The 24,882-nt window shown below is 51.6% G+C and overlaps 1 protein-coding gene across 6 annotated transcripts in view; it reads right to left on the bottom strand.

Moving 5' to 3' along the window:
• DNMBP (dynamin binding protein) overlaps positions 1–24,882 on the bottom strand; it is a 33,925-nt gene that overhangs the window by 3,896 nt on the left and 5,147 nt on the right. For 2 of the 6 annotated variants that reach the window (XM_054515619.1, XM_036385848.1), the window contains 10 exons: positions 21,542–21,720; positions 19,199–19,321; positions 16,686–18,626; positions 4,366–4,553; positions 3,659–3,758; positions 3,003–3,150; positions 2,471–2,488; positions 1,608–1,807; positions 417–547; positions 80–184 (listed from right to left, as the gene is read on the bottom strand). In XM_054515619.1, the coding sequence (XP_054371594.1) occupies positions 80–184; positions 417–547; positions 1,608–1,807; positions 2,471–2,488; positions 3,003–3,150; positions 3,659–3,758; positions 4,366–4,553; positions 16,686–18,626; positions 19,199–19,321; positions 21,542–21,686 (3,099 nt within the window). In that variant the 5' untranslated portion in view covers positions 21,687–21,720. Of the gene's footprint in view, positions 1–79; positions 185–416; positions 548–1,607; positions 1,808–2,470; positions 2,489–3,002; positions 3,151–3,658; positions 3,759–4,365; positions 4,554–4,796; positions 4,953–8,583; positions 8,610–16,685; positions 18,627–19,198; positions 19,322–21,541; positions 23,935–24,882 lie in introns of those variants that run through there. The other 4 variants (XM_036385847.1, XM_036385846.1, XM_036385849.1 and 1 more) reach the window with 4 other exon arrangements.

Genomic DNA, 24,882 nt, shown 5'->3' with positions numbered 1-24,882 from the left:
GCAGGGACACACCATGCAGACAGGAGGGACAGTGCATGGTGAGCCCCACAGGCCTGGCATCACACCCAGACTGGCTCACCCGGACATGCTGCAGGTACAGGGAAAGGTCCCGGATGAAGGACTTGATCAGACGCTCCTGCATCCGGAAGTTCTTCTCTATCTCTTCAAAAGCTTCATCCTTTAGCTGTGAGAGAAAGCGTTTCAAGGGAGGCAATGCAGGACTCAGCCCCTCCCAGATTACAAGATGTGAGGCTCTCCTGCCCCCAAGCTGGACAGCAGAGATGGGTGGTTCAGACCCTAAGCTCACTCTGCCTCGCTGGCCTGGATCAGAGCTGGACAGGGGGAAGGGGTGTGGAGGGACAGCAGACACTTCTGGAGAAGCACTGCAGGGTGTAAGTGCAGCTGATGCACGGTACCTGGGGTGCAAAGCCTGTGAGATGCTTGAGGTGGCTGCTCACACGGTTGGATTTCTTGATGATAGAGTGGAAGTTGAGCTTGGAGATCTTCTCCATGAGGCTATCCTCATCCCCTTTTCTGTACTTTAACACTAAAGAGATTGATACAGAAATCAAAACCCTTGTAAGCACAAACACCCATGTCTTACACTGCCTCGTCAACAATCACCTTGTTAGTTCTCCTCTTTCCCAAGCTCTGCAGTCCCAAGAACCCCACATTTCATCACAGAATGGCTTGGGTTGAGGTGACCTAAAAATCATCTAGTTCTAACCCCTCTGCCATGGGCAGGGACATCTACTAGACCAAGCTGCTCAAAGCCCCATCCAACCTGGTCTTGAACACTTCCTTGGGTGGGGCATCCGCAACTTCTGCAGGCAGCCTGATCCAGTGCCTTACCACCCTCATTGTAAAGACTTTTTCCTTATATCTAATCTAAATCTTAATCCTCTCAGTTTAAAGCCATTATCCAGCCTTATCATTGCATGCCCTTATAAAATATTGTATCATAACCTCCCATCCCATCCAGCACTGTGTCACCTGTTTGGCTCTTGAGATGCCCTACAGTCTGAAGACAAACCATTCAAGCTCTTCCACAGGATTATGCATAGTGCCAGCATAAGATGAGAGGAGAGTAGTCCCTGGACATGCAGAAGGTGTCTATATTGCTTCTTTAGCAAATACAAGCAATCATTACAGGCAGCCTCTGTCACCTCAGCTTCAGTGGGGCTATGAGGAAAGACTAAAGTGTAAGATTTGCACAAACTGGGGACTTTCAAGGGAAAACAGGGTGGCTAGTAGGCATCAAAGGGCAGTAATTTTCTCCCTTTGTTCAGCCCCAGGGAGGCTACACTTGCATATTGTGTCTAGTTTTGGTGCCTGAAGGCCATGAGTGACATGGGAGAACCACATCTCCTAATCCACAAGGAGAGCCGGGGGAGCCAGGTAGGCTGGACACGAGGAAGCAAAGGGGGATCTGCTCACAACCAGCAGCTACTTGAAGGGCAGTTACAATGGTGATGGGGCCAAACTCCCTTAAGCAGTGAGAGTTCCTCCATGACCATGGTTGTCAGCTGAGGCTCAGTGGCCAGCAGACACCGACCTCAGCACACTCACTCCTGTCTCTCTGTGCCCAGCACTGCCCAGCTCCTCACCCAGGTCCTTGCGGCGCTTGTACTCGTTGATGTTGACGTTGATTTCTTTGACTGCAAGGACAGCAGCTGTGAGTGGTGCCTTATCAGGGTGAGCCTCAGGGGTAGCACTCAGCAGCTCCATCAGCAGCAGCGGGTACCGCATCACCCTCTGCACTGGCTTGATGAGGAAGGAGCCCAGGTTAATGTAGTTTGTGCAACCCCTGGAAAGTCAGGACAAAGGAGATATACCAGGCGTCAGTCCGGCTCTGTCACACACATTCTGCTCCCTCAAACCAGTGCCAACCAGACCCAGAACTCCAATGCCTCTAAATCCACTGTACTCCCTAAATCAAGCCACCCTTATGTACAAATTCACTGCACTCCTGAACTCCTAGTGCTCTCAGACAAACCCCGGGTTTCTGCTCCTCACTCACAGCAGGTGATACTTCCCAGCCAGGATCCTCTTCATTACCAGACCCACCATGAAATCCTACAGAGGCACAGCCTCATACTTGCCAGAGAGCCACTTGTTTCAGATGCTGATCCACCAACCAACTGCCCAGGTCTGTCTCCCAGTGCAGGACAGACTGACTGCAGGATGGCAGTCACTGCAGGGCTTTCCTGGCTTTGGGGCTGACAGCTCCCAAATCCTGTTTCCTGCCCAAGACTTCCCCTTGCTTCATCACTTGTGCTGCCCATCTGTGCAGCCCACCCACTGCCTCTGCTGCAATGATGCCACAGACACCCCTGTCCTCCCAGTGGTGCCTCCACAAGGCACTGTTAGGGCAGCCCAGCATGCACCCAGCCTGTGGCAGAAGGTTAGTTACAAGGGCATGGCCAGACCAACACAGACAGACAAGCAGGGACTAAGAGGAAGTACTCACCATTCACTGTACAGGCTCCTGCCGGCCCACAGAGTGCCAAAAAGCAAAGAAAAGCAAGGGTTAATGGGGTGGCAGGTGTGCAATCCCACAGCCAGTGTCTGTGCCCTGCCCAGCGAGGCTGCCAGGGCAGTGGGCAGCCCTGTCCTCCCAGAGCAGCCATCTGCTGGCTCCCGGGGCAGTTGCCTCCACAACTTGGAGCCTGGCACCCACTGAGCCAGGCAAAGCAGCTCCTTCCTCAGCAGCTGTGGTGGCTCAGGGTTTGGGCAACAGAAGCCCTCAGTCCAGGACATGCCACCTTCTCTATACATTGGTGGCTTCTACGAAGATTTTAAGGGGGTCTACAAGTTTCCCAGCACGTGTGCATTGGGCAGGGGGCCATTTGAACCCAGAGCCTGGTCAACTATGCAGTGCCATCATCAGACCCTCTCCAGTCACCACCTGCACTATCTAAACACTGCTGAAGAGGGGCAGGGATGCTGGAAACTGATCCCCCTATCCCAGCCTGGTGGCTGCCACCTGAGGAGGCTCAAACCTGAGGCTATCCAGCAGGTCCAAAAGTAGTTTCTGCAACTTCTCATCCTTCTCATAGGTTTCCAGCAGTGCGATGGCCTCATCATGGTTCTGGCAATACACTCTGTAGACACTCTCCAGCTCTGCACGATGTGTCAGGAACACTGGTCCTGCAGACAGCAGCAAAGCAGGACTTCAGAGTCTACTGGTCCCCATCTGCCTCCAAAAACACTGGTGTGTCTCTTGATAAGACATCCAGTGTCCCCATTCCACACACACAGCTCAAGAAAATAGCTCTAGTACAGCATGCAGGACCCTTCCTCATCACCCACCAACACAGAGAGCTCAATCAATCCAGGTCTCCCAGGGGGACTAGTGGAGACATTGGTCACAGGAGCCACAGAGCAAAGGCACAGGCAGCCCAAAGCATGAACGGCCCAAGCTGGCAGCACTCTGGGACAAAGGGCCATGGACAGCCACAGGCACTGTGTCTGAGCATAGTGACCCCTGGGGCAACATAGATCTCCTTGGCTTCACTGTTGATGATGAGTGGTAATGGGTACCAGCAGGGAGAAAGCCCAGTCCCACTGATCCTCTCCCATCATTTAAACTGTTATGCCCTGCCACTAGCAATGCCCATCTCAGCCTTCTGAGAAAAGGTAACAGCAGAACTCATACCTATGGCATCTGAAGCCTCCAAGGCGGACAGCAGCTGCTTGGAGAAGTTTATTACCATGTGGATGTTTCCAAAAAGGCCCTCAAAGTCTATGTTCTGCATCTAATGAATGGGAAAAGAGATATCCTGGATGGGGAACACGTCCCAGGTAGACTCAACAGCCCCTCATTGCCCTCCTGCAACCCATCAGTCCTCAGCTTCACAGCAGACACCTGGTGTGACCTCCTCTGATCACAGTGACTCCTGAACACATTCCCTTGTCCTCAGTGCACTGAAACTCTCACACCTTACGTGTCCTTCTCTTTCCCAGCAATTCCACCCCTGCCTCTGCTCACCTGGTTTTCTCTTTTTCCTCCCACTAAGTCTGTCCCCATGCCAAGACCCCATATCTTATTTCTCCTGTCAATGAATTTAACTTATAACCAAACAAAGAGAAACTATTCCTGCACCAAAAAATTCAATGTGCGATACTTGCTGCCAGGTCTCTTGTTCCCAGCAAGGATGAGGGTTCAGCAGGATCTCAAAGCAGATGGGCATATTGCAACAAGTGCAGGGAACTGCAGGAACAACCTTCCTCCCATTGGAATAGCTTTAATTTCCTCTATGGGTTCCCATGCTGCGTAGTCACCTCTGAGAACTGAATGGACTCAGTATTCTCACCCCAATCCACCAGTGCTGCACCAGTTTCCCCTCCTTTCCCAGCTCCTACCTGTGCCTGCTGCAGGGGCACCATGATCCTCTCCACACACATCTCCAGGTCTCTGATATAGTCCCGCTCTGTCTGGAGCAGTTCCTCAATAACCTTGGCCCTCTTCTCCAGCATCCTTTGCTCTGCACTCTCAGTGGTGGCCGAGGACGGCTCCAGGGATGGTGTCTGGGAGGACAGGAGAGTCATCTCTGCAAGACAGATAATCGAGATCAGCCTGCTCCAGCAAGGATACCAGGACAGGAGACAAATAGCACCTGCACTGCTACACATGTAACCCATGAGACCGAGAAACAGCAATATTGAGAGTGGGCCAAGGGCCTTTCCAGAGGGGCCCTTCCCAGGCTGCAGGGAGAGCCGGCTGCTCCCACAGCCCACCCTCGCAGCACCAGGGGCGCCGCAAAGCCCTGGCACCGGCAAGGGGAGCAACAAACCTGCCCCACACGGTCTGCCCTGATGCCGGCCGGGGCCCGGCTCCGTTCCCACCCCGCGGCTCCGGGAAGCTGCAGACACGGAGGGAAGCCCCCGCTAGGCAATGGCGGCCGCCCCTCCCTCAGGCTGGGAACAGGGTCTCCATTCTCCAGGCCCGGGGCATTTCCATCTCAATGGCCGCGGAGGGCCCCGGGCACGGCAGCGCTGCTGCCGCCGGCAAAGCCTGGAGCTGGAGCCCGGCCAGCGCGGCCGGGCAGGGCCGCCCCGCCCGCAGGGCCCGGGGCTGCGGGCCTCCCTCCGCAGCCCCGTCCGGACCCCCGGGCCGCCTCTCCTCCTGGTTTTCTGCGCCACCTGCGGCCCCGGGCCGGCCCAGCCCCCTCCGCTTCCATTGACACATTTCATCCCCCCGCGGACTCCTGGGCCCCGCCGCTCTCCGCCCCACCTGCCTGCGCTCAAAGGCTGCGCCCCCGGACCGAAACCACGGACACAGTGCTCCCCCCGCACCTCCCTGGTCACCCCTCCAGGCCAGGAACACTCGGGGCTCCCCCATTTCAGGGCAGCACGGAGCCCCTTGCAGCGCCAGCCTGCCTCGGGTACCCTACTTCATGTCAATGGCTGATTCCACAAATGCACCGTCTGCTACGGAGCCCCAGCTGCCCTCCATCAGCAGAATTTTTTTCAGAGCTGCAGACATGCCCCAGTTCCAGGAATGTTTTTGCAGGACAGGCACTTCCAGAGGTCCCTGACCTCTCCGGTGACAGCGTCAGACAACAGAGGCTCAGCCCTGCTTAATCTCAGGGACACGCAGCATATCCCTTCTCCCGGTACCACAGTACCGACTGTGCACAGCCCTTCTCCCGGTACCACAGTACCGACTGTGCACAGCCCTAGGAGACCCCCTTGCTCCAGCCGCTTCTGCCCAGGTGCTGGGCAGGCTGCAAGCAGCCCCCAGCCACGCTCCATGGGGTGATGGCAGCGCCCAGCACGGCATCATGAAACATGGGATGGGAAAATTGCTGCCTCAGCCTAAGTCCACTGCTCCTCCAGGCCAGGGTCTTCACACTGAAACAATCCAAGAAAGAAAAGACACCCAAGCTGAGACACTGACTCAGCCCATGATTATCTGAAACCATGCCAGCCCTTTTGGCCCTTCCCATTGCAGAGCAGCCTCGGCAGAAACCAGGAGCATCAGCACCAAACAGCAAGTTCTTAGAGCTATCTGGGCTGAGGATGAACCACTGTGCCTCTCTGCAGAAAGAGCAATTTCAAAATCATTCCCAGTGCCAGCCTGGCAAATGGGAAACCCAGCTGAAACACAGATGCCCTCAATGTGGGAGGGAAGATATTTGTCTCTCTAAGCTGGCATCTCTGCTGCCCTGCCTTGAAATCTAGCCTGGGGAGAGGCAAAACAACCAGCTCCATGAAGGAGGATTCAGTGACACAACCAGCACTTCATTTAGTAGGCAATCGCTGGGAAGAAAAGGCCTCACTAATTCCTACTGGCAAGTATCCTTAAGCCTAACCCCATGAGAGCCTGTCTGGGCTTCCAGCAGCTCCCAGTGATGAACTTTACCAACTCAAATGCAGCAGGAATCCACAAGGAGGGCCTCGGAGCAGATGCTGGGTTTAACTTATTTTGCTCTTTGCATTTCCACAGCATTTGCAAAGTTTCAGGAGCAGACTGGGCCCTGCTGTGCAAGGTCCTTCACAAACACCCACAGGGCTATCCCTAGACAGAGCACTGGGAGGCTGAACAGGATACGAGCAGAAAAACGTACAGGAGGGACACCTAAACACTAAGATTATACAGTCAGCAGGTCTTTGTGGCTCAGGGAGTTAATGAAGTAACAACAAATGAGTTATTTTAACGAAGGTATGGCATTTGTCTTGCAGGAGAGCAAGCTCAAGTGGGAAGGCAGCCTGGAAGAAAGAGGAAGGTGTTAATTTGCAATGCAAACAGGTATGTGAAACCCAGAGGGGGTGGGCGGTGAGATGATACTACTGCATGGGGTGGGCTGGGAAGAATCTTGAAAATTAAGACAAGCCAAAATCACAGCCAGAAATGACCCATGCAGCAGCATTTGGGAAGACAAATGGAAAAGATTACATTTCTTTGGTCGAAGAACAGGATTTTTTATTTAGCCCCAGGAAAAATGCCACCACGTTAAGTTTTGTACAGGACACCTTGGGAGTTTACTGCATCACCAAACAACCCTACTGTGCTCCCAGCCTTAGCCATAGCTAACTGCAGTGGCACCATGTGTTTGGCTCCAGCTCCCCTAAACAGAGCTGGGGATGCCCAGTGCTGCTGGCAAATGCAGCAGCTCCCCACGCTCCACCAAGCAAACCCCAGGCAAGTAAATCTAGGTCAGGCCCTTACAGAAAGTACCCTGTGGCAAGGATTCAACCCACACTTGTGAGATTGCCAGCTCCATGACACCCTTCTTTGGCAAGTCTCAAGTCCCTGCCTATGGAAGGGAAATTAAAACCTTCCCTGCACAGATTTTAAGCCCACAGTAGTTATCAGCTCAGCCTGGATGACCTGGCACAATGCTGGACATCAGTTCTACCCACTTACACTGTATCAGTATTTGCATGATTTTGAAAACTCATACAAATTAATTCTCTAGTCTTCTTGCTCTTTCTGAACATTTTAAGACTCCTTCAAAAACAAGGCTACGTTGCAGTTAAGGCTCCTCGAACTCTTGTTCTTAATCCCTAGTCCAGCATCCTCCTTCAGCAATTAACTCAAAAGTTGTTGAGTTTCCAAACACTTACAGCTCAAAATATTCAAACACAGAACTTATTTGGCTCTTATATCTGTATGTTGTAATATTTGGCTTTTATATCTGACCAATATGTATTACTTAGTGTTTGTTTCTGATGCATTTAAAAACTCTCACTTTTTGTATTTCATACTATCTCTGTTAATTGTCATGAATTTATTTTTTCTTGTTTGTCACACATCCTTGTATGTCTAATAGCAGCTTTCTCTAAATGAGGCTTTTTAAGCAGTTAACTAAACCCACCAATTTCACAGCTGTGGATTTTGGTCACCTAGTAAGTATTTTTAAAATACATCTCCATTTTTCTCCACAGATTTTTTTATTTAGGTGTTACCTTTCAATTTGATTCATCATGCCCATCAACTTTGGAGATGCTAAGACATACCCCACAGCTTGAATGGGCTTTGCTGGCCTGCAGGAATATGACTCGTATTTTTAACGAAGCCAACAAATTCCAATCCAGTGACAAATTCATTTTTACCCATGACACAGTTGCCAAATAGGCATTCAGAAATACATTTCCAAAAACAAAGTTCTCAATCACAATTTTCAGAGATTCTGTTCTCCTGTTTCTCCTCAGTTGATGGTCTGAGACAGCCTCTCAGGAGCACCTGCTTTTGAGCTTTGCTAGTACCCCTGCTGGACCCATGAGAGACCCAGCAGCAGCTCCTAACCCAGCCCTGGCAATGAGGTGTGAAGATGGAGCACACTCCCACCTCTGCCCTTCCTGGGGAGGCTGTGCTTTGCTATTGCAATCGCACTGCTCATCCTGCTCGTCTGAGAAATGCCACTGTCATCAACCTTCTTCCAATTAACGAAAACTTTGACTTGCCATTACGCAGCCTCCTAGTGGGAGCACACATGCAATTAGACACATCCCTGCCCTGCTCTGGGAGCAGAGCTGACCCACACAGAGCAGATCCAAGGGGATGCATGTCCCCCCCGCTGCAGGGCTCACCCCAAGGTCTGCCTCGCCCCCCAGCTGCTGCTCCTCAGGGCTCACCTGGCAGCATCCCGCAGATGCTAGCGCTCCCTGGAGAGGGACGGACGTGCCGCCCATCAGCGCCCAGGACAATCCCAGCAATCTCCGGCAGAGCTGCTCCCAGCCCCAGGCAAGCCCGGCCCCGGGCCCACGGCTCAGCACAGTCAAGCAGTGACTCAGGACAAAACAAACCAGCTGCAAATATTTGAAGTATGTGGAGGCCAGGAGGGGAGGAGCCACTGCCGACCATGAGAGGGGGGGCGATGAAACTAGGGCAGGGAATAATTAATCTGAGCAAAAGGCTAAACTGGCTGCCAGGAGCAGGATCTGGCTGGGGTGAAAACTCTTACTCCAGACATTGGTAATACACCAGGGAGCTCAACAGGGGCAGAACGGGGATGCTTCTCCAGGGCCATTGGAGTGGCTTGGTATCCCAAACATGCCTCATGCAGAGCTTGGTTGGGATGTTTCTATGCCAGGTAAGACCACAACCATGGCCCCAAACAGCCTCTGGTTGCCCAGACAGCCCCGTGGCATTCAGTGTGAGCTGAGGATGATTCCAACCCTTGACACAGAAAAAAGTGAAGTAATATGATGGTGTAAAAGAGCTAAGCTGCTAAAACTGAGGCAGGGCATCAACAAAAGTGTGAGCAAAGCCACTGATGGACAAAAGAATGAAAGCTGAATGAAATCCTTCTTAAAAAGGATGTTTTAAATATACAATCCAAAAAACATTAAGAGAACCGTACTGATGAAAACTCTGTCCTGCCTCTGTGCTTCAATAAAGACAGCAAATGCAAATATATAAATGAATAAAGTAAGCTAGATAATAGATAATAGACACACCACAGAAAAATTAGAGAAGAAAGACACCAAGAAAAATCCATGGATGGTAGAACTCAGTTTTCCTCTTTTAAATGAGGAAATAAAATGCTACTTTATAATGGACCTTTATTTCCATCCAGAACAAAGGAAATCCTACAATGACACAATCCCACAAGTAGGCAGAGAGAGAGTATATTTTTTGGCAAACCTGGCAAAAAGGTAGAATTATACAATAAATTTTCTGCTCATTTCTTTCTAAAAAGCAAAAAGAGGGAAAAAAACCCTCCAAAAAAAAAACAGACCCAAAAAACCCCCCACAAACAAACAAAAACCAAACCAAAACCCCACCTTTAAAATCCACTGCCAGTGGAGTGGAGATTATCCAGAAAAGAAGGCATTTCTAAACAGGTTCTCCAGAGACTGGATTTAGTTAATCCCACATCACAGAGTAAATGGAAAATCACTGCTGTCATGTAGAGAAGTGAGGATCGATTAACAGGACCACAAATAAAGATGAGGCATATGAGTCACTGAGTGATCCAGGGTACCCTGAATAAGATGGAATTATTCAAACCAAGCAGGTTTAATGCAGACAAACACATTAATGGGAACAAGAAATGCAGCCACATACAGGACTGTATTCTGGGCAGTAATTTTTTGGCTTGATCAGACAAAATTCAACAGGAATTCCCTGAATATTGCAGAGGACCACTGGGGTTTTGGACAAGGGCACAGGAGCATAGCAAGGTAAACTAGTGCTGACACCCACCCAGAATGCCTCACCTAGCTCTGAAGTCCACTGTTTTAAAAGAGTCTGAACTGAAAAATGAGTGAGCATCAGGAAGAATAAACACTGAAAGGTCTTCCTGTGAGTCTTTGACAGGGGTATTTTAAGACTCCATTCACTACAAAGAATTGAAGACTGAAAAATGACTTAATTACAGTACCTGCCTGAGAAGAATATCCATCAACTAAAAAGCTCTAATTTAGGAGAAAAAGGTGGGGGTTCAGAGCTGAAATGCAACACATTAGCACGCAAAACCTTTAAGAATGATGGTGACTAAGCAGCAAAACTATGACAGGTGGGTTCTCCTGTGGATATGTCAGGCAGCCAGACATCTGAGTCTTATCCCAGAAGAGGTGCTCTAACCCTGCAGCTGTCACCCACTTACACTGTACAGAAATCTGTAAAAAGTGTGATAACCTTGCAAACAGAAAAGATCACCTCTACTGGCTTGGAAGTATTCAAATCAGGCCAGATGGGGCCCTGGGCAACCTGATCTAGAGTGTGGCATCCCTGCCCATGGCAGGGGCATTGGAACTAGATGTCCCTCTAGTTCTCTTCCAATCCAAACCATTCTATGATCTCTACTGAGGCTTTAAATCCCAAATTCTGTTACTCAGTGGATGGAGGAGGAACCTGGCAGAGAAGTAAACAGCATTAGAAAAAGTGCCTGGAGCACACACTGAGGGAGAACCAGAGCTGACTTTTGCCTGCCCTCTGCACAGGAAGTGTCTGCTGCCAAGCACAATGGGAGCTCTTATGGGGAGGTGCTGGTGGGATCTCCCACTGAGGCAGCTACAGCAGCAAAGCAGTACATGCCAAGGAGAGATGATCCAGCACTGTGCCCCAGCAGGGCAAGGAAAGGAAAGTAACTGACAATTGCAGCCAGAAAAAGGCCACAGGATGGAAAGACAGTGTTTGAAATACCTGGAGCTTACATCCCTCCTGTTCTGCTGTGAGACACTGGTGCAGATGATGAGAGCATCCTGCCCTGCACCTCTCACAGCTCCTCCCATGCCCCTGAGCCTGCCACAGTGGAGAAGAATCCTATAATCCTGAAGAGCATAGGCTTTCACTTGGCATCACAGTCTGTCCCTTCAACTCGAGCAAAAGCTGGAGAAGCAGCACTACTCCAGCCTCCTAAGGCTTTGTGGACCATTTCCCACCCCACTCTGTTCCTGGCCTCCTCCTGGCTCCCCTGCTGCCCTTTGGACATCTTGGCACCACAAAGCCTCTCCCTTTCCTCACCCTGGGGACGCAGCTGAGCAAAGTCCCACCCTTACAGGGTGGCCTGAGAGTGCAGAAATGCAGCCATTGGAGCCTGCTTAATAAAATATCTCCAGAGGACAGATTTCTTGCTAAGGCAGAGGTAGGCACTGCCTCCAGCTTTGCCATCACTTTGGCTGTTGCAGTTTTCCTCTCCATTTCAATCCCACTTCAAGAGAATTCATACACAGCTACATGAGACAGATGCTGGCAGAAAGGGCACAGGAACAAACAAGTTTTCAGACACTTGGAGGCCTGTCCATCAAGAAGGGCTCCTTCTGTCCCTCTGCCCAGACCCCAGCACCCTGCTTCCCCTCACCCCCCACCAATAGTCTTGCACCAACAAACCAAGCTGCACAAATCTGTCTGCAGCTGACTCTGACACAGCCATAGCATCAAGGGAATGATTTCACCCATGCCAAGACAGCCTAAGCCTTCCACTTTGGTAATTCTGCAGCTCCAGGGTGTTATTTGATGGGACTGGAGATCTGGAGATGGCTTGAGGACCCAGGACACAGGGCATGCAACTGTTGTAGCACAGGCAAGGGACCCCTGCAGTACTGAGAGGTGATGGTGCAAGAGGTTCCCATTGGTGACAGCCCCCCAACATGCAGGTGCCTGGGTATCCTGCCCAGGTGAATTATGCAACTCTGAGTACTTGCTCTCTGCATATGTCTGAGTGCTTCAACAGCTTCCTCTATTTGCCTGCTTTGTGCTGCCTGCGAACAGCTGCCATACTCATGCTCAGGGTCAGGAATTGGTTCCTACAGAATCTATTAATGCTGGATTATAAAGAGACAGTGGGAGTAACCCCAGCATCTCTCCCTCTCCCTCATGAGGAACCTCCTCTGAGCCCTGAGAGAGCAGACAAACCAGGGACACAAGTTTTAGGGTGTACCAAAACCAGGAGCAACAGAAAGGACAGCCTTGAGTCTGTGTCACCTGTGCTTCCCTCCCACCTGGGCCTCCACAAAACCCCCTTGCAGAGGCTGCACGGAGGAGTGACAACCATGATGCTGTTTCACTAAGTCCCAGGGAGGAGCCTTCCTGAGAGAGGCTGGCTGTGCTGGCCACCCACGTGTACCAGACTCCCAGCACTGCCCTGCTGCCAGGGCAGGGTGAAGGCACACCCAAGGGAATTGCCCCCCATTTCCCTGTGTACCTGGGTTTTTCTTCCTGGTCTGCACAAACTCTGAGTGCCGCAGGGCACTGGGAGCCGTCCGTCTGTAGAAGCTGTTTCTCTGCAGCACAGAGCCCACCCTGTTTTCTTCCTCGGCCTCCTGCTCCCAGACCTGGCTCCAGTCGGGCCGGCCCGTGCGTACCCTCGAGTGCTCTGCTGCCCTGCTGCTGCTCTTGGCTGGCCTCCCAGGCCCTGGGGCTTCTCCTTCCAGCTCCCCACAGCTGTCGGAGTCAAGGACACATGTCTCGAACTGTGTGTAGCAGGTACCTGACCCTAGGTTCACACTACCATCTCCTGAGGACCTGACTGCAAATGCAGGAACTTCATAACCTCTGTCTGGACTGCTGTGGTCCATGACATGGCCTTTGGGCCTCCTGTGCTGTTCACTGTCTTCTTCATCTACTTGGTCCCTGACACCTACATGTGGCCTTTCCTGCTCTCTATATGCTCTAGGGCCTCCATCATCTCTATACCACTTTTCCCCTTCCCTATATACTTGATTGCCTCCATCCTCTCTATACTGCCTTCTCCTCTCCCTATACTGCCCAGAATCCCTCTCTTTCCTGTGCCTATAATGTCTTCCATGCTCACTGTAGTCCCTAGGATCTCTGTAGTCCTGATACCACCTTCCCCCCTCCCTACAGTCTCCAAGGCCTCTATCCTCTCCATATTGCCGTCCTCTCTCCCTATACTGCCCAGGTACTCTGTCCTCTCTGTTCCACCCTCCTCTTATCTCAGAACTGCAGTTTCTGTACTGAACACCCTCCCTCTCACACACCCTGTAGTTTCTGTCCTCTATATCCTGTCTTTTGCCTTCCAAACATCGTCTGCTCTCCTGCAGTCCATGTACTGCATCTGTCCCTTCCAAAAACCTCTGCAGTCTCCATTCCTGCTCTGTTGGTCCACGGAGATGTCCCCCTGTGTCCTTGAACTGTCCCAGCCACTGTGTGCTCCTCGGCTGTCCGGGTATGGCCTCCTTGTTGCCCTGGGTCTGTCGCTGCAGCCGGCCAGGTCCCGTCTCCGTACAGCACAACAATCCTCATATTCCCAGCTGAGGAGCCGCAGTTCCTGTCTCGGATCCTCCATGCAGCGTCTCCTCTAAGGACAGGTGCACATAGTCCTGTGGGGTGCGGTGCAGGGGCTGGCTCCCCTCACCCTCTGCTCCCTGAGCCCAACCCCAGGCTGACGGTGCTTCTCCACTCTGCTCCAGCACTCCCGTCCCAAGTGAAACGCAGGTGCTGCTTCCTGAAACCAGCCAGCAAAGGCAGGGGCCCAATCGCTGGCAGCCCTGGCCTCCTCCACCTGCTGCCCAAAGTAATCAGTAACCAGCCCCGAGCGAGCGAGGAGGGGAGCCAGGCTGGGCGGGCCTGCACCGCCCAAACCGGCTCCGCGGCTTTGCCAAAACCTCTCCGCAGGCAGCTCTGAGGCAGGGAGGAGGAGGGCACTGGAGCATGCAGAGGCCCTGCCCCAAGACCAATGTCCTCAGGGAAGGGAAACAGAGCATGTGTAACACCACAGGAAGCCACAGAGCAGAGGTGGGATACCAGATCTTCTACTAGATCTTCTTTTTCCTCCCCTGATGGCATGGAGCAAACAACGTGGTCTACAAGAGCTGGGCTCTGCTCCACACTTTGCTGGGGCAAACTGAGGCCTTCAGGCTGCCCCTGGCTCAACCCTGAGCCCATCCTCTTCCCAGCCCTCACCACAGTCACATGAAGCTCAGGAAAGGAGCTGCTCCCTGCAAGACAGACCAGTGCCTCCACAGTGCCATGCAGTCACAACTGCATGGTTCCCTGCTCCAGGGGGAACAGCTGGTCCACCCACTGACAGGAACAGGCTTGAAGGGATTACTTGGGTTATGGAGTCTGGTGCCAACACACCAAATAAGTCTCCAGGAGGCTAGAGAAATACGCACTCCAGTAATGCTTCTCACTGCAGGGCACTACATATTCCCAATTTTCCATGCCAAACACAGAACTCCTATAAGAAACCAAGAGACATCCACAGCAAGCCCTTGACAGAGAGTGCGAGAGTCTGTAGATGTCATCCATGTCTCAGGTTCTTGCAACACTTGTTAGGAACGCAGAGCCCATGCCCTCAGCTGGTAGAAGACAAAAATAAAACCAATGGACTCTCCTACTCCAACTGCAGGAGAGCAAGTGCTAATCCTGCCCCAGCCTGGTGATCAATAAAACCCCAGTGTGCTCAAAAGACACACCAAAAAAGCAACCTGATGATTTTAAACACTTACTGTAGAAAACCATGTATTTTCTACTCTTCCTTTGGCTTCCCAAAAGATACACTGAAGGGCTGGATTCCCCACTATCAATTATTTCTCCTGTAAGACGATGCCTGCCCTGCTTTGGTTGCTGGTCAAATCTTAGTGAGAGCTTTTCTGCCTCCAGTGTCTCCATGTTCCTAACAGTGGTAAGGCAGAGGTCATGCCTCAGGCATGCCACAAACACGTTTTGCTGAGTTGATGCAACACCAAATTACTGTTCTGCCTGCTGCACTAGAGATGGGCTCTCTGGCCACACTCACATGTGTCAGAAGGGACATGGCAGAGCTTCGGTAGAACACATCTTTATCACATGGCTAGAGAGGTCTCTTGAATGGGAGGAAAGTCCCCTAGGACTACTGAAAGGATACTAGCTTGAGGATGCCTCAAGATAGTGCATTAGTTCTTGCCTAAAACTTCTAGTTCCAGGAACCAACAGGTTCCACAGGATCAGTCCTCTACCAGGAAGCACAGGGACAGTAGGAGACACTTCCCAGCAAGATCCATCCCATCAGAAAATTTCCCTTGAGATTCAGCCTAGACTTCCCTCTTCCTACCTTCAAGTTATTTCATCTAGCTTTGAATCCTCTAGGCCTCCTTCCAAGCATCCCTTTTGCACACCACTGACATGAAGGCTGTTTGTCACCCTGTTTTCCTGGTGCAGCCATACCAGCCTTCATTGCCATGTGCTCTGCCTCTGACATGATCGTGCAGCAAATGCCTGGGCTCCCCAATGCTGACTAAGCAGTGGGAGGATGGAGGCAATGAAGTCAGAGTGAGTAACTCCCAGGCAGGAGCTGGCATTTAATTCCACCTCCCGCATGCAGTGCCCACATTTCCTGCACGCCGTGGGTTTCAGTAACAGAACTGCAGTGTCAGAGCTCCTGGGAGAAGCCTGGGAAGGAACTGTGGGAGAAGATGTATGTGATTCCATCTTTCCATTTGTCTACTGTAATATCAAGTGTAGCGTAATTAACAGCACTGATCTTTATGTGGCATGTTCAGGTTTCAGAGACCAAATGTGCTGATATAATCATGGGAAATTCCTCTTTTCTGAGTAATTTTTTTGGGGGTGCAAGAACAAAAGTCACATTTTCAGCTACAGATATACCACAATTGTAAGCTCTTTGCTGCTGTTATCAACAGAATAGTCCTATTTTCTTGTCCTGGACTTCATGGATGGCAGGAGCACAGGGGCAGATTTTACTTTTTGCCCAGTAATTCATCCCACTCCCAGGTCAGGTTCAGTCCCCTTCTGTCCACCCCTTCTCATATGAATAACAAATCCCCACAGGTCTGTATCAGCACCAGAGCACAAAGCACAAGAAACCCAGTGCCCTGACAGGTTGAGAGCAGTCACAGCACTGATGTCAACTCAAATCTCAACTGCAGAACCACCAGCAAAGCCACCCTGAAGTTGCTGCTCACTCCCCTACAGATAAGAGGGGATGAGGCAGTGAGGTTGGAACTGCAGCAGCAGTGGTTTTGCTTTCCATCACGGATATATGGGAGTAGATGAGATGAAAGCTCTGGATGTATGGTGGGGCTAGAAGAGATGGGAGAGTTGGAAGGAAAAGGGGATAGGGAAGATCAGGGCAAAGGGATATCCAGAGAAACACACAGTGATTCTCCAAGGCAAAATCACGATGATATATCCTACAACAGTACTTACAAAATGATCAAAATCAAGAAATAAAGGGTATAAAAGACTGCCTTCAACAGTGTCTGTAAAACAGCAGAGGCACCTGTTCTCCTGAAGTATTCCCCCTCCCACACTGTTGTAGACTCACCTCTCAACTCCTGCAGCTCCATGCTGAGGCTCTCAATGTTGGAGTCACAGAAATCAAGGTTTTCCATGGTCTCTGCTCTCACCAACTCATCCTGCTGCTCCTCCAGCATCAGGCTTAGCTCAGCACGGGTCTTGCTGTACGCCTCCAGATCTCTCTCCACCTCTCCAATTCTAGTCAGCAGGATGGAGCTGGAGGAGGCTGATCCTGCCTGTGTCAAGTCCTCACATCCCTCCTCCACCCGCTGCTCTGGGGTGCTGGGCTGAGGCTGTGCAGGGGCCACGTGTTTCCGCTGGTTGCTGGATGGAGGCCGGGGCGCAGGCCGGGAGGGTCTGACCGAGAAGGACAGAGCCCTGCCTTTGGGCACCCGGCCACCCTGCACCTGCACGGCGGCTGTGGCCAGGCTGCTGGGCCGAGGAGGGGGTGGCCTCAGGGCCCTTCTCCTCTCTGCCTGCCTGGAGTGGGACACAGATTCAGGAGACCCACGGACAATGTCCTTCTCAGAGCTGTAGTCCAAGATGGAGAAGTGACGGGAGACCTTGTCCTGCTCCACACCAGTACCTGACAGGCTCTTCTCAAACTGGGCCAGCTGCTCCGTCAGTTTGGAGTCCAGGTCCGTGCAGCTATCCCCCTGCACTGCAAGAGGGCAGCACTCCCCCCAGCTCCCAGCCCTTGTGTCCAGGCTCACCTGGGCAGTTCCTAAGCTGGGACAGGGCTTGGACTTCTCCAGTTTACTGTCCATCCAATTGTCCAGGTCCTCGGTCCTGCTCTGGCTCTCCTGGGGCTCAGATGCTGCCCAGCTATTAGCGGATGAAATTGCTTGGCTCCTGCAAGGATTCTGGGGGAAGTGGGGCGCCTGCAAGGGCACAGTGGGGCTGTCTCCATCATGCTTAGGGAGGGAGTGAGTTTCTGAGTTTCCTGAGGTGGCTGAAATAGTCCCCACAGGCTCCAGCTCACCTGCTTGGCCAGGCCTGTTGCCCTGTGGGGGAGGCAGCTGAGCAGAGGGGTGAATGCCATTGACTGACTTGGTGTGGTTAGTGGGCACCGAGCCCACTGTGCCTTCAGGATGCAGCTCCTGCTGTCCTGTGCTGGGAAAGGCCTGGTGCTGTCTCAAGTCAGTGCCAAGAGGACCCTCTGACCTCCCTGCCTTCTGAGACAAAATGGTGGCAGGCTCAGGATATGCAGCCAAGCCATCCTCCTTTTCCCTGCTATCTTCCTGGGGCAAAGGAGGAGTTTCAGAGTAAGTGATTTCTGGATCTTGATGGATGTTCAATCCACAACTGCCTACACCTTGCAGATCCCCAGCACTCACCATTTCCATGCAAGCATCAGAGGCTTCCAGCCTCACAAATCTGTGTGGAAAGATGCCACGTTTTCCTCTCAGCTCCCCCTCCAGCCAGCCATCCTCCAGAATGCCTACAATCCGAATCCTGTCACCCACATCAAAATCCAGTTCCTTGGACTCCAGGGCTTGGAATTGATAGAGGGCAACACCATAAGTACTCCCTGGCTCCTTGTCATCTTTGTGGGGCATCTCTACTGTCCCATTGGTGTCACAAGTCCCCGTGGGCTCTGGATCCACTGAGGTTCCTGGTGCTCGCAGAGGAGTAAGCAGTTCCACAAAACCCTCTGGGAAGATGCCCCTGCAGCCTCTGAGCTCACCCTCAAACCAGCCAGGCTCTGGGACACCAATGATGTTGATCACATCCCCTTCCCTGAAGTCCAGTTCCTCCTCCAGCTGAGCAGACAGGTCCATCAGGGCCTGGGCTTGGCCCAAGGAGTAGGCAGGCACCTCCAGGAGAGGGCTCTGGGACAGCTGACGTCTCCGAACTGAAAGGCACAGCTCCCTCACACATGATGAGGGGAAAAAGCCCTTGGAACCCCAGCTGCTTCGGCCCTGGAGCCAGCTGGAGGCCAGGGACCCCCCCAGGATCACCAAGTCTCCTGCAGAGAATGAGACACAACAGTTCAAAACTGCTCTCATTATTGCTTCCCACCTCTTATTCCTGCCTCCCCGTTTCCCTCCTGGCTGTGGGTGAGGACTGGCCCTCTGTTATAGCACAGTGCATGCTGGGGATGCACACAAGCACAGGATGGGATTAAGGCATGAAGTATCAGCAGCCTCTTGGGGATGGGATTAAGACATGAAGTATCAGCAGCCTCTAAGATACACAGCTTGGCTGCAAAGCCGTGCAGGTGCATTGAGGCTTTCATTCTCCCCCAAATGCAAGTCTAAGATTTGGAGATTACAGGTCAGTTAAAAGGCAATTGTAAATTTACTATGATCAGGTGATGCCAATTTTTGGAGTTTCATGAGTAATGACAGAGAAACTTGTATCCAAGTGGCAGAAGCCTAGAGGACCATGGTGGATTTGACATGATCCATGTCATGAGGAATTAGGAGATTCACCTCTTTCTTCTGTCACTCTAGGCAGGATGCTGTGACTAGGCTCATCCATCCGGAAGGACAGGTGAGGCTTTTGAGGTGCAAAGCAAAGGAAGGGAATGGAGATTACCTCTCTGCAATGACAAGCTCCCTGGCTCTTGAGATGTGAAGTCATTGGTACAAACAAACAGTTTTTCTCCCTGCTTCAAAGGGGGAATATCCACAGGTTCAACAAAGCTGCTAGGAAACTGCCCTAAAAGGAGAAAGAGTTGTCAGCAATGAGTCTTTCCTGTGATCCAGCACCATTTCCACCCTCCTTCCAGTTTTTGGGATCTATTCATCTCTGGCTAAAGGAAAATACCCAGTTACCCTGGGTGCTTCAATAGCCTGGTGGAAGAAGAACGAGTTTGGGACCCAGGAATTCCTGGGGTTTTTAGTATTTAAGAGCTAACAGAGAACAAAAAGCTTTGAGCCCTTGGCTCACTCAGGCAACCACAGGCTGTGTGCATTACTGAGACTGTGCCATCAGCATGGAGCTTCCAGGAACAGACATCCTGGGTTTTCTCTGCCCTTGCTGCTTCCTTCCCAACTCAGACCCATGGTGAGGACTAAGGGATCCAGCAGTGCTGGATCATGGGAGCAGTGTCTTTTGACTGGGCAAATCCACTTGGTGCTCCTTCCCCCAGAGGGCTTGGCCCCTGTGCAGCCTCAGCACAGAATTCAGGCTGCCACCCTGAATGGGATGGCCACACCTGTGAGTCACAGGCTTTGTCACAGCTTCAGCACTGCTGGGACTCCAGGGACCTTCCCTACTGTCATTCTGAGGATCTGTTTCACCATGGCACATTTCTTGGCCACCAGATGATACCCATCAGATACTAATTTCAGTCCTGAGAGCACATGACATGGCAGAGTCCACTGCAAAGGCCACTAAAAATGTCTTATATAATTTGAGGCAAGGGGATATGATGAAGTATGGGCTAGTAACACACTCAGCATTGCCTCTGGGTGACCAAGGATTTTCTAATAAAACCTGGAAACACCATATCCTAGACACCCAGAGCTTTACACTGTGATTAGGCAACTTGACACTTGCTATTCTCTGCTGCTTCCTTCACAGTTTTAACCAACTCTCTTTTTCCTTATCTTAGTTTCCTGCTTTGTACATGGAAACAACATAATGCCGTAAGAAAGGAATCACTGTACATGGAGTTATAGTAATTATTCTACAGAGTAATGACTACTAGGCTGCAACATTTCCACAGCTTCTATTCCAAAGTGCTTTTTCAATTCCCTATAACTTTAACTTAGAAAGCTGGGCAGAAAACTACAACAGCTGTTCCAAGGAAAAGCACAAATGCAATTGGGTTTTGAGTTAAAGGTCACTAAAAACATTCCATTTGACTTCAGCATGTTTCTTATCTTTGAGCTATGGCACACATCTGTTTGTTATTCCTTAATAGCTTCATCTTCTATATAACAACCTGACCAGTTATGCTGGGAGACAAAACTCTGTTGAAAACTGCACACGTAATCCTTGCCCAGTGACTTCAGCAGCAGCAACAGGATCAGGCACACGCTCATTCAATGCCCCTTATCAGTCACATGGAGCACAGGAGGGAAGTGCTCCTGTCCACCTTTGTTTCAGACAGTACACAGCTTGTGGCTGTCAGGAGAGACCAGACTGCCGCTACAATAGCAGCCCCGTCTCTACAGCCAGGGATGAAATCAGTCCCACCCTCTGCTGAAGACAGAGGCGGGCTTATGCTTTGAAGTGGCCTGGCTTTCATCTCCCCAAAGCTCACACATCTTCTTAACATCAGGATTAAGATGAGAAAGAGCTGCCTAAACAGAGACTATGAGACTCTTAGTGTTTCACTAAGAGCATTCTGCTGCTTCAGAGGCTTCTCACACCCCCCTAAAAGTTTAAGATACTTGCACACCATTCCAGGCACCTAGATATTGATGGCAATTTGTGCAGGAAGATGCTTTGAAACAGAAAGGAGGAAATGGGGCTGAGTCAGAGGGCTTGGGGGGGACACATGGTCACTGTTGTTCTATCTCCACTGACAAGGTCACTTGGACTGGTTTCCAGAGTGGATGCATTTCCACTCCGAGTGCATCTGTTTCCTTTCTCCCCTTCCACTGCCACAGCAGGTCAGCACATAAGCTAGCCAGGAAATGGGCAGTCTCTCCACAGAGACTGGAACAACCAGTATTGTGAAGCTCCTATCTCCTCAAGAACTGACTCTCCACTGACCTTTCTCAAAAAACAACACACAAGCTTGTCTGAATAGTTGACACAAAGCTGTCAGGAGACCAGCGGCAACTCGCACTCTCAGTCCCAATCAAAGCCCATGAAAGATTTAGTAAATCAAATCAGGTCTTTCCCCACCAAGGGAAGACATGCTCATGGAGTGCACATTTAACTGGCACTTGGACAGACCCAGGTGCAAGCATTTCCAGCTCTTACCTGTGACACCTTCCTTCTTGCCAAGGAGCCAGAACTCGTCCACCACAGCCAACACCTCGATGACATCTCCCACGAAGAGGGGCAGCTCCTCAGAGACGCTGGGACAGAAATCAAAGACTGCCCGCACCACAGAGCCAGCCTCCATTGTGCAGGGTCTGAAGGCAGGTCAGTGCCTAAGGCTGAGACAGTGAGAAATTTGTCAGCACCCAGAAACACCTGAAATTATCAGAGATAAGCCCAGGAAGTAAAGCCCTTCCTGAGCACGGAGGCATATGTGGGGAGATCCTGTCCTGAGGTCCCTGCCAACCCTTGGACACAGGAGCCAAGGGGCTGCAGCAATGCAGCCCCCATGGTCTAACCTGCTTTGTCCCACTCCTGTGGCTACCTCTGTAGGAGCATGTGTTTGTGTTGCAAGAGGGGGGACAAGCAGCAAGAAATTTGGAAGTGAATTCCCGTCAGGAAGGAAGCAGGAGGAGGGGAGGAAGCTCAGCATTTCCCTGACATGTGGGGCACAGCTCAGACTGCAGGGCCTGGTGGGCAGCCAGCACCACCCAGCTCCACGTACCACCACACATTCTCTGGCAGGACGGGCACAGGAATCCCCCTCCCCATGCCACCACTCAGGGCCACAGGAACTGCATGCTGAACCAGCACCACAATTCTGGCCCAGCAAGAGAAGAGGCACAAAGTCCACTCAGGCAAGCTCATACCACCATCACCCTCATTCTCAGACCTGACTGGAAATATCTTTTCTGCCTTCTAGGTACCTGGCTCAGACATTCCCTGGGTGGCCCCACCATGGCTTTAGGCAGAAGTCAGACTGAGATGAGGGTACAGACCCCATTCAAGGTTCTGGGAGCCAAGGCTAAAATTCCTCCTGGCAGGAGATTTGAAAGCAGGCAAAGACCTCCTTGTCAAGGGCTATGTCCTGGATTCCCCCTTACTCTGGAAGTGGCTGTTGAGGACACTCTTCTGTATAATTTCTGCTTTTCAGCCTCACTGTCAAAGAAATACAGCGCACCAAGGCAGGAGCAGTCCTGCAGCTAAAGCTGCTCCTTTGCCTCCTCCCAAATTCCTCAGGATGGGAACAGAAAGGTTCATCCATCCAAAGCAACCAGAATTCCTCACCTTCACCTCAGACCAGTGAGTTTGCTTTCACTTTCAGACCCACTGCAAATCCAGGCACAGGACAGCGCTGCCAACACCTCTCCGTGGTGCTTTCAGAGCCCTGCCCTCTGCGACGCCGGGACATCGGCGTCCTCCCCACCAGCGCCCTTGGCACAGGCTGCCCTCCTCCCACATCACCACCAGCCCCGTTGTGTCCGTTTGGACACACCTGCCCTGCCGTGGGACACGTTCTCCTCCCTCCCCAGAGCGGCTCCAAGCGCACTGGGAGCAGTCCCGCTCCAAGCCGCTGACACCCGTCCCATGTCAGCACAGCTTGTCAACCCCCTGCCCAGCCAAGGGCAGAAAGAGAGCAGTGACAACTCAACAAAACACAAACACACGGCCCCAAGGGCAGCCTTTCCCCGTACAGCCACACACAGCCCACCTGAGCCCCGGAGAGTCAGGAAGAGGGGAAACTAACACAGGCAGGAGAAAAATGTCCCTGCTAATGAGGCGCAGCCAACTTCCATTGAGAGTGCCAGTGGGGGATCCAGGCAGGGAAAGGCTTTCTGCTGACGGGACCGTTCTGTTTATCCAGTCCGACTCACCTCCTGGGAACAAAGCGGGTTTGTACTCAGCAGGAACAGCTTCCTCATCACGTCTCTCCCCGCCCCCAGCCATTCCTCTACTGCAGCCAGCACGCTGCGCCCCTGGCCACCCTCACCTCTGCCATCCTGTCTGCCTGTCACTTCTATTGCTCTCCACTGCCTTCCCCATCGCACGTGGGCTCCTTGGGACACAGGCTGTCCCTTTGTCACCAGCTTTGTGCTGGCTGTACAAACAAAGAGCCCAATATCCAGCAGCAGACAGCACTCTGCCACCAAAAAGAGATGAATGGACTGGAGTGAATCAGGAGCACAAAGAGCTGCAGTTCAGGATAGCAGAAACCCACTGAGGCAGAAGGAGTAACAGTATTAAAAACATGACCATGTGGAGCAAGGAAAAAGATGGAAGAGCTATCAATTAGCTTAAAAATGCCAAAGACAAGTAAGGATCCTTCTGCTGTTTGAGGTGGGATGCCTGGGGCGTGCTGCTGCATGTTCTCATGGGAAGAGGAGCAGCAGCAACAGGCACAGCAGCAGCAGCCCCTTGCAGGCACCCAGGCTGCCCTCCACCCCCAGACAGGCTGCCAGCTGAGCTCAGGCCCCCAGGAATCCTTGCCATACTCTGAATATTCAAATTCACAGCAGCACTGGACAAAGAGGGAAAAACCTATTGCAGGCATAATTGCTGCCTTGGGGTAGTTTCTCCAGGAGCACATGATAGTACAGTGAGATTTCTTGTATGTCTTCTGTCAAAAGGGTAATATAAGAATGGGCAGAGGTATGCAAAGATTACAGTAAGTGTGCTGCAGACCCAAACCTGGCTTTGCAACAGTCACTGGTGCTGAGAATACAGCCCTGCCACTGATCCCACCCATGAGAACAGGAGTGTCACTTCCTTTACCACACCTGCAGCTCTGGAGACTCATCATTAAAATGTGCAAGATTTTCCAATGAGATGAAGATAGAGAGGGACAGGCAGGACTGCAATAGTTCCAGCATGTATATTAATTGCAGTCATAATAAACCACTAACCTATTCACGTCCAAAGCATTCCCTGAGAGGCAACTTGTAAGAAAGCATGAAGCAACTTTCTAAACTGCCAAAAAAAGAATCCCAACAGGCTCATGTTCCCTCAGCAGTACCAAGAAGAGCAAGATCACTCCCTGACTCCACTGGAGTATAGACAGCACGCTCCTGTATTTGCAAGTAGTGAATCAGTCTTGTGGAGCTTGCTTGCCCCATAACATGACTTGAACACAAAATATTACATTTTCCAGGGCCTTGGCCTTGTCTTACTCCCTGTAGTGCTGCCTGCCAAAATTTTCTACAAACCCCCACCTAGAGAAGGAAGCCTCCCAGCATATTCCAGACTGGAAACTTACTGAGTCCAACTCTTCAGGCTTAATAGTAGATCCGACCTTCTTCCAGATCCACCCTAGAAAACAAGCATTCAGCAACAGCTCACGCAGAGGCTCCAGAAGGAAAAGCAGACTGCAGGGAGAGCAGGGCTCTGCCTGTGATCCCCTGTGAGTCACAGCTCCTGACAGCTGGCCAAGCACCTCTCACCTCAAGGATGGGTGATCCTTGCCTGCCAGAGGGAAGGAGGGAGAGCTGTGCCACAACTGAGCA

The sequence above is a fragment of the Molothrus ater genome, chromosome 8 (genome assembly GCF_012460135.2).
Source record: "Molothrus ater isolate BHLD 08-10-18 breed brown headed cowbird chromosome 8, BPBGC_Mater_1.1, whole genome shotgun sequence".
Lineage (NCBI taxonomy): Eukaryota > Metazoa > Chordata > Aves > Passeriformes > Icteridae > Molothrus > Molothrus ater.
The sequence above is the reverse complement of the archived record's forward strand: the minus strand, read 5'-3'. Positions and strand labels throughout refer to the sequence as shown.